Source organism: Strix aluco, chromosome 3 (genome assembly GCF_031877795.1).
Source record: "Strix aluco isolate bStrAlu1 chromosome 3, bStrAlu1.hap1, whole genome shotgun sequence".
NCBI lineage: Eukaryota > Metazoa > Chordata > Aves > Strigiformes > Strigidae > Strix > Strix aluco.
In genome coordinates this window covers 80,283,338-80,298,962 of record NC_133933.1, presented here as the reverse complement: position 1 = coordinate 80,298,962, position 15,625 = coordinate 80,283,338, and the positions used below count along the sequence as shown (strand labels likewise).

The following is a 15,625-nucleotide window of genomic DNA, read 5'->3' as shown; positions in this document are numbered from 1 at the left end:
ATGTGATTATGCAGGCAAGGGATTATTACTAGCTGGAGACGAGCAAATTATCTCCAGAAATAACTTTGAATAACTACTTTGTTTTCTTCAGAACAGGATCTCTCAAATTCCTGAGCTACACTCATAACAAATCTTATGGAAGCCAATCTTCTGCTTTGCTGAAGAGAATATTCTTGTATGTAAATAGCCGTAATAGAAGTGGTGGTCCTTCATGCAGTCCACAACTGAGTTATAGAGTAGTTTGCTGTAAGATGTTGCGGATGCTGAAAATGTATAAGTGTTCCAGGAGAGTATGGCAGTTCATGGAGGAGAAATTGCTAGAATATTGATAAATATAAAAAAAACCTATTTTAGGAAGTCCCTCAGCTGTTAATGGTTTGAGGCTGGGAGAGTACACACAGGCTTCCTTATTCTCGCATCAATCATAACTAATAACTTAATGGAAGCATGAAGATTTTAATATTGTAAATATTGTCTCCAAGTATTTTTATAAAATACAAGGAAAACCCTCCTAAATACTAAAGTTGAGCTTTCAAAAGTTACTAAGTGCCATTATTTAAGCAGATATATTAACTCTGCATTATGATTTTATTGCAACAGGCTACTTCTGCGCAAACCTTTTCAGTGTGAGACAATGAAACAGTTTTAAACATCTGCCATTCATATAACTTGTCCTATATTTTTTTATTTTACTCAATCATTTAAAAAGAATTTATTTCTTATAAATCTGCTGTGTGGAGTACTTTCCACAAAGCAACAAGAATTTTGCATACTTTCAGTATGAGAGAAGTATTATTTCCATCTTATAAATCATGAGATTGACTCTGAAGCAGTTTGATTCTGTACTTCCTTTCATTATGAGTTAATGCAAGAATTTCTCATTATCCAGCATCATTGTAGTTTGTACTTAAAAGTAGTAGCAGTGTGTATGGCCTGAACTACTACTGTACTGGTTACATAATGAGATGGTGGGAGAACTGATTTTTAGGAAGAATGTCTGACAGTGAGCAGAGGTACTGGTTTAGGGGATGGTTGGCCAGTCTATTTTGCAAGTGCTTAAAAACAGTGTAGCTACAGATCTTTGCACGTGAGAATATGTTATATTAAATGTGGAAAGTTTGCTCTCACTTTCCACAGGCTGTGCTTCTGTCTTAGTATGCATAGTGCCAAAGACATTATTTGGCAAGCTATCCAGTGAACTGTAATTTTACTGCTGTCTTGGTTTGCTGCATGAGCCACACAAACACACATATCTGATTTTTTTAATGTGGGGAAACAAAATATTTTTGAGTTGATTTTGAATCCTCAATTTAAATAATCTCTTCACTTGCCTCATACCACTTGTATTCCAGACAGTAGCTTTTTGTTCCCTGTCTCAACCAGAAAAATCTAGGGGGAAGATATTAGAAAAATTCTTGTAGTTCATTAAAGTATGAAGAGTGTTATTACTGTGTTAAGCCAACCACTTGAAAGACACTTGTGAGGATAAAACTGATAAGATTCTTACTGTAATGCATAGAAAAGTTTTGATTGTAAAGAGGAACGCTATGGATGAGTAGCCTTGATTTAAATTTATGCACTGTAAAGCGTTCACATGCAACATGGTGTTAATGCTTTATTTTCTGTGGTCTTGTAACTCCTAGTGCTTGAGTCTAAAGAATGAACTAAAACAGTTGTTAACTTGGTTCATAGTTTCATAGATAAATGTGTATTACATAATCTAGCTGTGAGGATGGGAATGATTGTAAAGGCTCAGATATTAAATACTGTATTTATAGCTGAAGACAAATGAATATTTAAAATAAGGCTGACTTTTAAAAACTCATGGTAAAACAGCAGCATATTTCTATATGAATATTTCTATAGCATAGCTTCATTGCTATAGACTTTTGAACAGGGAAATAAAGAAATATGAGAACATAGATGATAGCTGAAGTACATAAATTTATAGTGAACTGGTAGGAAAAGAACATGTAGCTGTGACTTTTCATTTTGGAATAATTTTAGTTATAATAAAGTTTGGGGCTTTTGTAATCTATTCTATGTTTCAGTGGCACAGAAAGAGACTTTTCAGTATCGATGCTACCAATAGGCTCTCTGGACTGATATTTTTATCTTAAGGATAACTTCTGTTCTATCTTCTAGGGAAGCTTGGGAATTGGTTATTCTGCAATTACATGTTTTGAGGAGCTAATTCTTAACTTCCAGTGCCTAAAGGTTTAAGTCCTTAAAGTAGGAATAGCTTTTCTTCTATGGCAATCAAAATGCTTTGTGTATGAATATGAATGCAGTTATATGCAGCAATTAGTATTAGTATCTGAATAGAAGCTCTGGAATATAGCCAGTTTGTGGCCAGGAAAGCGGCCAATAGCCTGGAGGAGAAATGTTTTAATTAATATGTAATAACTGCTCTAGAGAGCTCTCATTATTCTGGCAAGCTGCAATTGTAACTTTTCATATTACTTATTTGGGACAGTTCTTGTAACTTCTATTTAAAAAATGTGGAACACAATTCATTGTACCTTTTTCATACTGAGCAAAAAAGTGTAAGAATGCTTGAAAACTTACTAGAGCAAAGCGAAATTGAAAATTACTTGGTTCTATTGAGTATATTTTGTGGCCATCAATTTCTTCATAGGATCAAGATATTGCAGCAAGAATTATTTGCCTTAAGGAAATTAATGATTTACATATGTGCTCTTCTGTTTATATTTTAATTCTTTTTGGTGCTAGATTTCTTCATGAAGGATGAATACAGTAAATTTTCTTGAACTGTGCATACACATGAAGTTAGCCTTGAAGAACATTCTTTTCAAGAAGAAAGAACTAATAAAGCAAGCTGTTCAAACAAGATAGGCCAACAACATCTCTTTACATTACAATTCTGTAGGACACAAGAGCTTCACATTAACTTAAAGTTGTAATTTAAAGGGCTTCAGTTTCCATAAATGGTAAAGGATGGGCTCCCACTTCTGCAGTTTAATTGCAGTGCTGTTCTGAAACGCTTCGGATAAGGACATTGTCCTTCCTCTTAACTGTCTGTTGTGTTGAAAATCAGTGGGGAACCTTTCTTCTAGGCTTTGCCTATCATTGCTGTAACAATGAAGAGAGAATCAAGTCATAAGAAAGGCATATTTCTTTCATTAGTACCTGGAAGCATGAAGAGACAAAGTCAGCATGTTGTTAACTGAATGTAGTTTGAGCTGAATGTTTTTACTTCAGGCTTTTATATTCCAATTATTTTATTAGCTGTATAAGCTATTAAACCATACTGTAAACTATTTGATTTCACTAAGGAGAATGCTAATTGAATCACAGCCTGTGCTAACTGGAAATTAGGACTGCTGGACTCGTATCTGTGGCTCTGAAGTGATTTAGTCTGTGACTTTGGGCAACCTATTTAAAGTCTATTTCAGTTGCCCTGTTTCTCTACCTGTTTGTCTCCATGAATGGGGTGCATGTATCTGTCTATCTGAGATTGGATTCTCGTAACCAGTAACCTCTGGTGGGCTTGTCTAGTGCCACAGTTGCCTTTGTCTTCTCATACCTTGGCAGGAAGGTTGGCAGGGGGTTCAAACATTCCTTAGTACCTTCATACCACTGTGAATCTGATGACATTGATTCTTGTAATGCCCACTTCTCAAGATTTAGCTGCCTTTTCTCTTGGCCTTGCAGATACCCCAGGTGTCACAGGTACTCTGTGATTCCTAGTGCTACCCTTCAAGTCATGCAGAGATGCTGAGGACTGTTCATGGTGGTGGAGCTACCAATTATTTGGGGGGTGTGTGTGTGACAGGAGGTCATGGACATTCTACCTCCTAGTGTTTGCACGTTCCTTTGGACAGTAGAACTGCAGGCTCTATACAGCTCGCTCTGGGAAAGATAAGTAAAGAGATGAGGAGTCTTGTACAATTTGGACTTCTTAGAAGCTTTGCAACTGACAGATCTGCAGGCTATAAGAGAGCACGTACTCCCTCTGACTCCTGCTTATAAGTTGTACTTGGTATAATGTTGTCTTGTTCTTGTCAGGAACCATCTAGACTGTAAAATGGGACAGATCTCTAAGTTATGTCTCATCAAGGTGCGTTTGAGCCTTCCTTAACTGCAGAAGAAGAGAAAGGACAGATCTTTCATAGATTTGGTCTTTGTCTTTCAGTCAGTGTCACAGGGGCCTTGTTCTTCCTAGTCTTTTGTGCTCTTCCTTCATACAGCTCATGTTTCTGCTGCAGATGTGCAAGGCTGGCAGGACTATCTTGTTTGGGTTAGTCATACCCAGGAAATACCTATAAAAGTACCTCACTCTTCTTCAGATTGCACCTTGAAACTCCATTATATTTATCACATGCTCAAAAACCCCCAATAACAGCCCCCCTGCCCCAAACAGTTAGGTCATGGTTTATTGAGATCATTGTTTGCCCTAAAAGAAAGGTTTTATTTCTTGTGCTCTCATTTCTGTTTTTCTCTAGACATCTGTTCTCTTTTCTTTCATTTACATTTTAAACTCTTTGAAGAAACAATATTTTTTTGTTTGCTTGTTTGTTTTGCTCTGTCTTCTTTAGTGCCTTGCACAATGGGGTCTTCATCAGTGTGTAGGACTCATTGGCGCTTTAACAACACTACTTCTGAGTCTTGGTATTGACAGATATACTTGCAAATAGTTCTTATTAGGTCTCTTGGTTATATTTTTTTTTCTGGATTATTTATTTGCCCTTATTACAATGACAATTGTTTATCTAACTGTCTCTTTAGGAAAGGTATTCTAAACGTAATTCCAGTTACAAATACTGAAATCTATTCCAGGTTGAGAGAATCCTTTCATCTTCCATATAATTCAAAAAAGTTAAAATATTTTTTCCAATGCATCTTGCATCAACAGCTTTTCCCACTACCTGTTTAGGCCTTCCCCCCCCAATAGATGGTGACCTTTACCCACCTGAATACGTTGTTTGTAACTGTTGTGCTACAGCAGCTTGATATACTGTTATGCCCTGGGAGAACTGTTGGGTGTAACATCGGTAATACCTGTTTGAAAGAACAATTAGTTGATAGCAGGAAAATGATGTGGTTCTGAACACCTGTGTGAAGTGAAGCAGAAAGTTGACTTTTAATTTAAAATGAATCAAATTCTTTTTTACCTAGGTTATTTAAAGATATTTTTGGTACACTTGAAATTAAAAACACACTTGCGGCTGAAAATTTAATGTACTCACCTGAACTGAATCTTAATGATCTAAAGACTCATTTATAAACAAAGTACAGTTTTAACAATGTCTGTAAAGCTGGAGCAGTATCAGATGTAGTAACATTTTCCCATTATACATGGAAATGGTTGTACTAGCTCAAGTTCATTTAGTTTAAAGTAAAATAATATTCCTAATGTGTATATTACAGTATAAAAGCCTATTATTGTTTGTTTACTGATTCTTAATGTTCAGTATGATCTAGTTCTATGTAATTAAGTTAAAACTTTGTTAATTTTTTTCAGCAAACTTAGCTGTTTAAAGTCACTAAAGTTTAGAATTAAATCAAGTGAAATGTGCTAATTGATGTCAGAATGGATATGGAGCCTCAAAGGTATCTTTAATGGCCTAGTCACCAGTTTGAATACTAGGTTAATTACTGGAGGAATTTTTTTTTTTAAAAAAACCAAAGTAATAATAACTTCTGTAGCTAATTGCATTCCTTGAGCTGATGAAGTCTAAATTAGTTGATTATGTAAATTGGCCAGGCTTTTTTACCACGTCATGTAAATATATTTTAAAAGGTATTTAAATATTTTTAAAATAGTTACCCAATTGTTACCCAACTTTTATCTAAAATTTTATGTTGCTGAGCTAAAATACAAGCTGAAAGCTTAAATCACTTGGTCTTCTAAAATGGTGTCTTCTTCTATTTTGCAGCATGGGTGAGTTCTCTTTCTATGGGGATGGTCTTCTTCTGTTCTCCAATAGTCAGCATATTCACAGACCTGTTTGGTTGCCGAAAAGTAGCTGTTATTGGAGCTGCAGTAGGGTTTGCTGGACTCCTTTCAAGTTCTTTTGTAAGGTAAAAAAATGGTTTTCTTTACATTTGAATTATTTTATCAGTTTTACAGTGTAGAGGTAATGCTGATCCTATCAATAGAATATAAAGGAGTAAGCAGTGCTACTTGATACTTGAGTAGAATATTTGAGTATATCTGAGTAGAAACCTTTTTTATTTGTTTTTGTCAAACTATGACTTGTGAAAACTGAGTGGTACTTTCAACTTCAAAAGTAATTTAAAAAATATAACCTCATAACAGCAGTCACTGTTTAACAGGAACCACTATGTACAAATGTATCAACAGCAGGACTAATGCTGTAAGATCAACAGTTGGATAAACCTGTTGTATGTTTGCTCGATGTATGCTGGTTTTTAGTAGGCATAGAAACATTGTTTCTTACCCGGTCCTCCCCCATTTGCTTTTAAAACACTGGTTTTTTGTTGCTAAATATGCAGTAGGGCCTCCAGGAAGGTGTTAATGTTCTAGTAAAATTTGATGTTTTCTTCTCTTCTTACTGGTCCAATTGTCAAACACAGAGATAGTGAAAACTTTGGTGTAATGACATATACTTAGGGCTTCTTGGCTTTATTAAGAAAATCTCAGTTCTTTCTTGTGTTGAAAAAACTTGAACAGTAGTTAAGTGTTTTTCTTCCTCCAGATTACACTTCATTTTTTACATTCCTGTAACTTCTGCAGAATAAATACTAAGAAGTTCAAGAGCAGCTGATTTGTTGGATATGCCCAGTAGAAGATGAGGAAACAGGAAACTTACTCATTTATTCTAGTCATCAGCAGAAATTGGTTAGTGAAGATAGGGTAAGAAGGAAAATAAACCACAGCTACCTCTACTTCTTAGTCTGCTTTTTCCCCCACCCTTAGCAGTATAAGTACAGGAACAATCAAAAGTAAAATTCAGAAGACTTTCCTACATGGGTGAAAATGTATCTGTACAGACAGGCTTGTGAAAATGTGCCTTCTCTGCCTGTACTCTGAACCAAGTAGATGTGAGCTGTCTGTGATCTGGATGGATGAATACCCACACTGTGCGTGCCTGAGTTAATATATCTAGTTTGGGCATATGTCCTCCTAATGTGAAAACACATCCACAAATTTACAAGAAGAGAAGACAAATAGTTCTGTCTTAGGTACGGAGACTAGTGGTTATATTTATTCTTGGGATAACTTATATTTATGGGAAAAAGAAAGCTTTGTTTTCTTGTTACTTTAGCAAGTTTCCGATTTTTATTTTGGTTTTGGTTAATCCAAATGCAAATGTTTTCCTTAATTCATTTTATTAAAGCAAACAAACAAAAAACCCACTTCCTGATGTGTTTTCAGAGGCTTGTTACCACAGATGAGGTAAAAACTAGAAGAATTCATCTTGGAAAAGTCTTTCTTCTGTCTCAGTAGTGTGTTAAGTGATGAATACTAAACCAGTCTTGTTATAAATTAAACCTCTTGATAGAGGAAAGACGTTTTCTTCCTTTGAACAAAATGCTATCATCCTTATGTTTCCCTGATATCCAATGGAACAAGCGCAGAGAAGAAGCATGTAAAAGGAAGTTATTCTGTAAAGGTTTTAAAAATATTTTAGCTGATTCTAATTTTGGTTTAGAATTTGAGGAGCACTTTGAGAGGAGGGGTGAATTCTTGTTAAGAGTACATGCCATGTTAACGTGCATTCTTGGTGTTTCATTATGTTACTTACACTAAAATGATTTATGGCTATGATGTTATCAGTTAATTGAGGGAGTATATTTCAGATATAGAAGTCAATGTTCTAAAAGTAAAATATTGTACAGTAGATAAATGTAAATATGTTTTACTGCTTTTGTTACATACTGATTTTGTAATATAAATTTTATCTCTTAGGTAGCTGAGATGTAAGGATATTTGTAATGCAGAAAAGTATTTTACTATATGTCATGCTGCAAACTCTTTGAATGAACCTGCAAATGGAAGCTGAAGTTCTCTGTCCTTACTGTATTATGTTCCTCCTCTCATTTTATAACTTTTAATTTTTCCTGGTTATTTTCAATTGATAAAGGTAATCGGTCTTTCCCCCTTTTGTTGTTTCTGATGGCTTACCTTGTGGATAATCAGTTTTAGAAATTGATAGTTTAATGTAGAAAACAACAATATTATGTTACACAAATATTCTTCTTCACGATAATACACAAAACTAGAGTTCCTGGTGTCAGACCTTTGTTAGTCAAATACTATTTCCTAAGAATTTCTGTAATTGCATGGGAAGCTTGTGGAGTGTATTTTGGTATAGAGGGATGCTGGCAGGTAAGATTCTATGATGAAAAGCAGTACATAAAGCATTCATACCTGTTAAAAAAGTTAATATATTGGCTAACAGGTTAAATGGTTTTCTGTAAGTGCTTTAAAAGCAGCTGTTAGGTGATAGAAAAGAGCCCATGGTTCATTGAAAACATTGTATTAAAAAAAAAAAATCATGTGCCACCTCAGAAATCTTGTATAAAAATATTTCTCACACATTGCCTCCATCTAAATGTAAAAAATCTCATTTGACTTATTACTACTATAATACTAATTTAATTAATTATACTACCACTGTTACTTCTTACTGTTAAGATTTCTTGCACAAGTACCTTTTAATGTCACATGTCTTCCCGTGACATCATACAATGGCTCTGCTTCATTTCAGTTGTATAGTAGATGTTAATGGTGGAGAACCTTGTGATGAAGATTCTCCTTAATATGAGCTGAAATGTTTCATTCCTTATTAAGGTTTTTTCCTGTTTCTTTCTTGGCATATCCAATATCTGGATCAAAACACTGAATTTAGAATACTTAATAAAAAGGGGATTATTTGTCTAAAAAAATTAATACCTAAATTTCTATCATTTGCTAATAATATATTACCAAAACATAACAGTATTTTTGTTTTACTCTTCATTATCAATGATGTTTACTACTTTTGCTATTATGTTTTCATAATAGCTATGTGAATACTTGATTTTTCTGGGTTCATAAGGACTGTTCAGTATTACGTTTGAACTGCTAGCACAGTGAAGAAATGTGTAAATCAAAACAATATAATTTTATTTGGAAAAGAGAAAACAAAAACCCCAGCAATGGTTGAACTTACATTTAGCTAGTTCATCCTGACGATGATTTTTAAAACTTTCTTTTAGTCAGACTATTTGATGTCATTATACTCGTATAATTTTGCTTTTTTACCTGTTCAGTGAATTTTATGAAATTTTCAGTGGAAGAAAATAGACTAACTGCTGAATTAAACTGACACAGTGTATTTCAACTATAAGTAAATACAAACTCTTAACTCACTTCTGTAAATATGTCAATTCATTGAAAGGCTGTCTTGCATACAGTGTTGTACAAAACACTGATGATTGTTTTTTCCTCTTTTCTTTTGATATAGCACCATTGAACCTCTATATTTCACCTACGGAATCTTATTTGCTTGTGGCTGCTCATTTGCATACCAGCCATCCTTGGTCATTCTTGGGCACTATTTCAAGAAACGCCTCGGACTAGTGAATGGCATTGTCACTGCAGGCAGCAGCTTGTTCACCGTGTCACTGCCCTTCCTCTTGAGAGTTTTGATTGATTCTGTTGGACTGTACAACACCTTGCGGGTCCTGTGCATCCTTATGTTTATTCTGTTCCTGGCTGGCTTTACATACAAACCCCTTGTTCCCAACGCCAAAGACAAGGAGGGAGGAAAGAAGGGAAAGTTCAGATTTCCTCCTGAAAAAAAGATTTGCAATTTCTCCGTTTTCAAAGTTGTCAGTTACAGAATCTGGGCTTTTGGGATCCCAGCTGCACTTTTTGGATACTTTGTGCCTTATGTTCACTTGGTAAGTGTATGTTTCTTCCTACATATGATATATGTAAAGCTACAGCTACTTCCCTTTGTGTTATGGACAAAAGAAATAAGAAAACCATTGGTGATAGGAAGCAAAATTTAAAGTGTAAGTTGTGTTGGGGAGCAACACAAAATTAATTTTGATGTTGTCTGTGATTAAAAGAGGGCTCTAATCGAAACTATTAGTTGAACCAGTTTAAAATTTTAGTTCCTTGTTCTCAGTCTAAGGTTTAAAATACTTTAACCGTGAAAAGAGACATTTGAAAACTATTCTGTACTATTCCAAAGAGAATTCTTTATTCTGGTGCTCAGCTGCATATATCGCCAATGATACTTGTGCATTTCAGAGGAATAATGGGATGAATAAATAACTTAAAATGGGGAAAACTTCTAATTTTTGTTCCTTTGAGTTATGTTTGTTAAAATGTGCATTTTTAGGGTATATTTTATTGACCATTCTCCAGGTTTACTAAAAGCAAAATACTTGCATTTTTCTGTGTCTCAAACTTTAGTAGTTAACCACTACAGCACTAATGTAACTGATCCTGTTATCCGGTGCTTCTAGCTGCCAATTCAGCTGGTTTTTATTGCTGTCTGCAGTAAATGGTAGAGCTTTAGCTTCTGATGATGGGGAAGCTATCAATCAGCCATTTCTTATACATGTACTAAAGTTAATTTGTTTCCCTAGCAGATTTTTTTTTTTTCCTGTAGTCCCTTGATCTAATAATTTTTGATGCATTGCATGAAATGTATCTGGCTGGCACTCATTGCACAGCCTACTTAAATGGTGAATTGTTTTTACATGGCTTCCTGGTGGTGCTGTCTAAACTGAAGTGGTGCAAACAAAAAGGCTTAAAAGGGAAAGGGGAAAAAAGCCTGCAAACTGCAATGGGATGCTCTATTTAAACCACTACACATCTTCATATTCAAGAGTACTTGATAGAGAGCAGGGAGGGGCTAGTAGGACTAGTACCCACTATAAAAACAGAAGAATCGTATTAATATTTGTTATTCATCCATGATAGAATAAGTTTAATGATAATAAATGTCTTGAATTCTGTCAGAAATCTTCAACTCCTTAAAAACCAATGGGTTTGTATGTAATATAGTCAGTGGTGTCACTGCTTTCTGGTAATACATTGGTTAGATTGCTGACTCTGCATCAGATATTTATTTTAAAAATTACCTTAGGCTGGGGACTTGGGGTTTTTTTGAGCAGTTGTAAACTGACTTTTATTCATGGCTAGATCTTGTTACTTAAATTTTAATCATGTAGATGTTATTCCATAACACTTGGAATTAGACTATTTCAAAGGACTATGTAATCGGATGACTAAGCTATTATGACATCTTACGCTATTTTCCCGTAAGTTTTGTAGAGATTTTTTGACATAAGCGTTCAGAGGAGCAGAAGAGCAGTAGTGCAGAGAAAGCTATTGGATAGATCGTAAATAACTGTTAACGCTTGCAGAGAACTGAAGAACAAAGCTATACAAGCAGTCACATAGAACCTCTAAAATACATTTAACAAAAAGCTTGTAATTTTCTACCAAGATGCTTGTGTGAATGCTGCTTGTTTCTAGGTTGGACTAAAGCTGCTGACTGACTTGTAGAGGACAACCCTCTTTTTTTATATTTTATAATTTTTCTTTTCATAGTGTACTTTCACTCCTGTTGAGTGCTTCTCTCCCCTCCCCCCATCAGATTGGCACAAATTCTGATTGCAAAATACAGCTCCAGTACAGGAAAACAACTTGATCAAGGCTGTTTCTAATATAATGTTTGATAACACTATAAAACTATTCCAAAGTACAGTTAGAATCCAATATTTTAAAGATTACCTCAAAATTATACTAAGAGAATTAAATTCCAACTTTTTTTCCACCCAAGTTTCAGAAGAACCATGAAGCTTAACTATTTATAAGATAAGATCTTCAATGGTAGTCAGTTTGCTTTGTATGCCACTTGAGAGGGGAAGCTTCACCAGCTCTTAGGAACTCTTCACTGATAAGTTTTATTATCAAAACTCCCTCCTGAAACCTACAACTTTTTGTTTTAATTTATTTGTCTCTAAATACTCAATTTTACTGTAGAATTCTCCTGTTGTCCTGTAAACCAGAGGAAAATCTTGTTAAACAATGTATAGTAAGCTCCCACTTTTATTTAAAACAATTCTAAACAATAAGCTTAGTTTTCATTCTTGGCTTTGCATATAGCATTATTAAATGGAAAATAGCTTGATTTTTGTTTTCTTTAATCTTCTAAAACATCAGATCAGTTATAACTCAGATTTCTATCTAAAATTTAATTTAGGTACCTTTCAATATACACAAAGAATCCTTGGAGGATTGAGGTACTAAACTTGTGTTATGTACCCAGGACTCTTGACCATACTCTGAAATATTTAAAGCTGAAACTAAACTTTGATCAGTGAGTATGATAGGGATGGTAAGATACAGTATGAATTGGAATAGAATTTTGTGTGTTTATTACTGGTAAAGAAGCTACGTAGGTACCATCAGTGTCAGAATTCTGTTTGCTTATGTATATGGTCCATTAAGTACTGTGTAAATGCTCACTAATCTTTCAGAAAGCTTGACATACAAATATTTTGATAAAATAATCCCTAGCTTTACTGATGTTGAAATGGAAAATTAAAACTTGAGTTTCATAAATGACAGTATTTCCACTTCCAGGATGTAATAAGATTTTTCTAACCTTCAGTCTTGGATAAGTGATCAGGATGAAAAGAGTTTAATACCTGCAGGTCACCTATTTAAGATTATTTTAGAATTATTTTGTATGTGATTGCCAAGGATGGATGTATCCTCAGTAGCAGAAATCTTTGTAACAGAAACCAGAAGTTCAAATTGCTGGGTTGGAGGATGCAGTCGTAGGACTAACAGTAAACTTGTTCATTGGGACTTAAAGAATGATGTGTTCTTGCAGCTAAACCCACCGTTTCTGTAACTATTTCTACATAAACCTAAGCTCATTCAAGAATTTAGGTCTGCTTTTAGAACTAAGCCAACACTCATCCCTCTAACTCAAATTTAATCATTCAAAAAGAAGGGAATTGAAAGAGGTATTTATTTTTATGAAAACATGAATAAGTGAAGAACCATAGCATTTATTGCTGGTGGGCAATGAGGGGGACTATTTAAAACCTTAGAAAATCTCTGAATCTGTATTTGAGAAAGTGAGTATCTTTGTTTATCAGTGTTTATGAAGGAACAGTGTGGATTCTGTCCTTTAACACAGATACTTCAACTCCAATAGATAGCTCTGGACTTTTTTTATCCTCGTTTTGTGTGCTTTTGGTAGAAATCCACATTTTATGTACCTCCAGATAAGTCAAAGGCTATAAGAACAAATAACTTTTTGCTGGTACATCTACCAAACCAGTGATTATTTTCCTCAGCTTTTGAAAATGAAAGTTACTATTTTTCCATTGTTTACTGCATTTTTAAAATTGTAGCAATACTGGACAATGGATATGATACTTGTCCAAGTGACAGCTTTTGTTATGCTAAAACTCTTTAAATTTTCCCACCATTAGGGTTGGCTGACAATAGTCAGACTGCTAGAGTGGGATGCTGGTTGCAAGTGCCCTAAGAAAAAACAATTATACAGGGAGCCTCATCCCTACAGCTCTTCCCTTAGCCCTCAGACCTGGTTCCTGTACTTAGCAAGTCCTATTTTTCCCACCCAGAAAGGCAGTTTCTGCCAGAGTGTCAGGGGCTCTTGACTGTGTGATGAAACACGGGTGCCACAGGCCCTACTGGTTGGGGTCGTCGTGTCTCATCACTCAGGTCCCTGGTAGCTGGAGGTTGCAGACTTGGTGTGGTCTAGTCACTGCACATCAGCTGTTGTCTGCTGGCTTGGCACAGCAGAGGAGCTCCTAAGGTCCCAGGCAAGGTCTCTTGAGTGCTTCTGAGGCCAGCCCTGATTTCTGTTTGTGTCTCTTATGTTTTCTGAAGCATACCGAAAAGGAGGATGCGTGTTGTGAAACTTGTAGCAAGAAAGAAATAAAGCTCGTTTTGGGCTTTGGAATAATGGAATTATCCAGGTCTTTGCAATTTTAACCATCTGCACCGTATTTGCTAGATAACAGTAAAAACCAGAGAAAATAACCTGCTCATGAACTAGGCTCTAACTAAAAATAAACAAATCAACAAATTAATTATATGGCATGTTAGATAGGATTCATACCAAGGAGCTGGCAAGAATTACCATTCCCTGACTGGTAGATATCAGCTGCATGCGAAAGAAGTATCATATTCCTTTTGGCTCTTGCAGGGGAGAACCAAAAAGGGAGAGCTTTTCTTATCCCAGTTTAATTGGTGTCAAATTCCATTAGCAGGTGTTCCATTCCATGTGATTTTGGGGAATTGGGTTGGGAGAAATATTATAAATAGGTTTTGACTTAATTTTGTTATATACATTTAGCATTAATTCAGATTGAAGAACAAACTGATAATTCATATGATTACTGAATCAAATGGTTGTTATTCCTCTCAATTTTAAAACCAGTCTAAATTGCAGTGATTGAGTGTTTAATTTTTGATGTTTCTCTAAAATAGGCAAATAGCCAAATAAAAAACTGGTTTAGTCTATTCAGGTTTAAATTGTGAATTCACAACAGAAATCTGTCAGATTAATGCAAAACACTCTTTTCAAATTGTTTTTAATAAGGACTATCTCACAAGGAAATGATTAAATATATTTCAAAAAAAGCATACCTAGCCTCTGTGCCACTTGTCCTGTGCTTGCTCTGCTAATAAACAGAGAGCTTCTGTTTTTCAGGAATCACAGTCTAATGTTAAGTGTTTAGTGCTATTGTCTCTTGCCCTTTAAAAAAAGTATGTACTTAATCAGGATCATACATCCTTAATTCTTATGAGCTTGTTAGGTTAATTCTGTTAAAATTTGATATAAGGTCACATGTTAGGTAGTTTAAAAGATATACTGTTTCTTTTTGGGCTTTATTTAGCATGATGAAAAGAAATACTGCTTAAAATGAATGTTGACACTGCTTTAGTCTTTTTCTAAGCAGTGACTAAGGTCACTACTAAGGTTCAGTTTGAGTTTAGGACTATATTAATTATGACACATTTACAAAAAAAGGGGCCCAGTATTGTGTTATGTTTTGATATAGCAATATTCAGCCACTGTGAGGAATACTGGTAGGACTGCGAATATTATCATAACACTTCTAGTGCAATGTTCCAGTCCCATAGTAATTTGTCTTGGGACATTTACAGTATTTCCATTAATTCAGTTTCAAGCAAAGACATGGTTTGGTTTAGCATTTACTTTTATTAAATGCCTCTCTCTAATGATAGGTCCTGTCTTATTTATAGTGCTTGCCATCTTGCAGGATGAAAAACTGAACAACTGAGTAGTTAAACAAAACAGTGCAAATATTTATTACATGTTTTACTTTTAAAAAAGCAACTAGATGGTAGACAATGCATTAAAAATGTGTATTGATAAAATGTACCTTTCTAAGTCTAAATCTTTTTTCATAATGAAAATACATACTCTTAAAGAATGGCTAGTTCTATTTGAAAATGATGTTTATTGTTTGATTATGGTTATAGGCTTGTATATGAAGATACTAAATAATTGACAAGCAATGTGAAAGTTACCATAACACTGACTGTACTCTTAACTTCGGAATAGCTCAGGAAAAATAGATTTCAATCTTTCTCATCCTGCTTTGCTTCCTCTTTCTTAAT

At 34.8% G+C, this 15,625-nt stretch overlaps 1 protein-coding gene across 1 annotated transcript in view; it reads left to right on the top strand.

Moving 5' to 3' along the window:
* The window catches only part of SLC16A10 (solute carrier family 16 member 10), a 77,817-nt gene that overhangs the window by 37,592 nt on the left and 24,600 nt on the right, over positions 1-15,625 (top strand). Inside the window, exons 2-3 of the mRNA XM_074819323.1 lie at positions 5,901-6,045; positions 9,438-9,876. Coding sequence (XP_074675424.1) covers positions 5,901-6,045; positions 9,438-9,876 — 584 coding nt within the window. The remainder of the gene's footprint in view (positions 1-5,900; positions 6,046-9,437; positions 9,877-15,625) is intronic.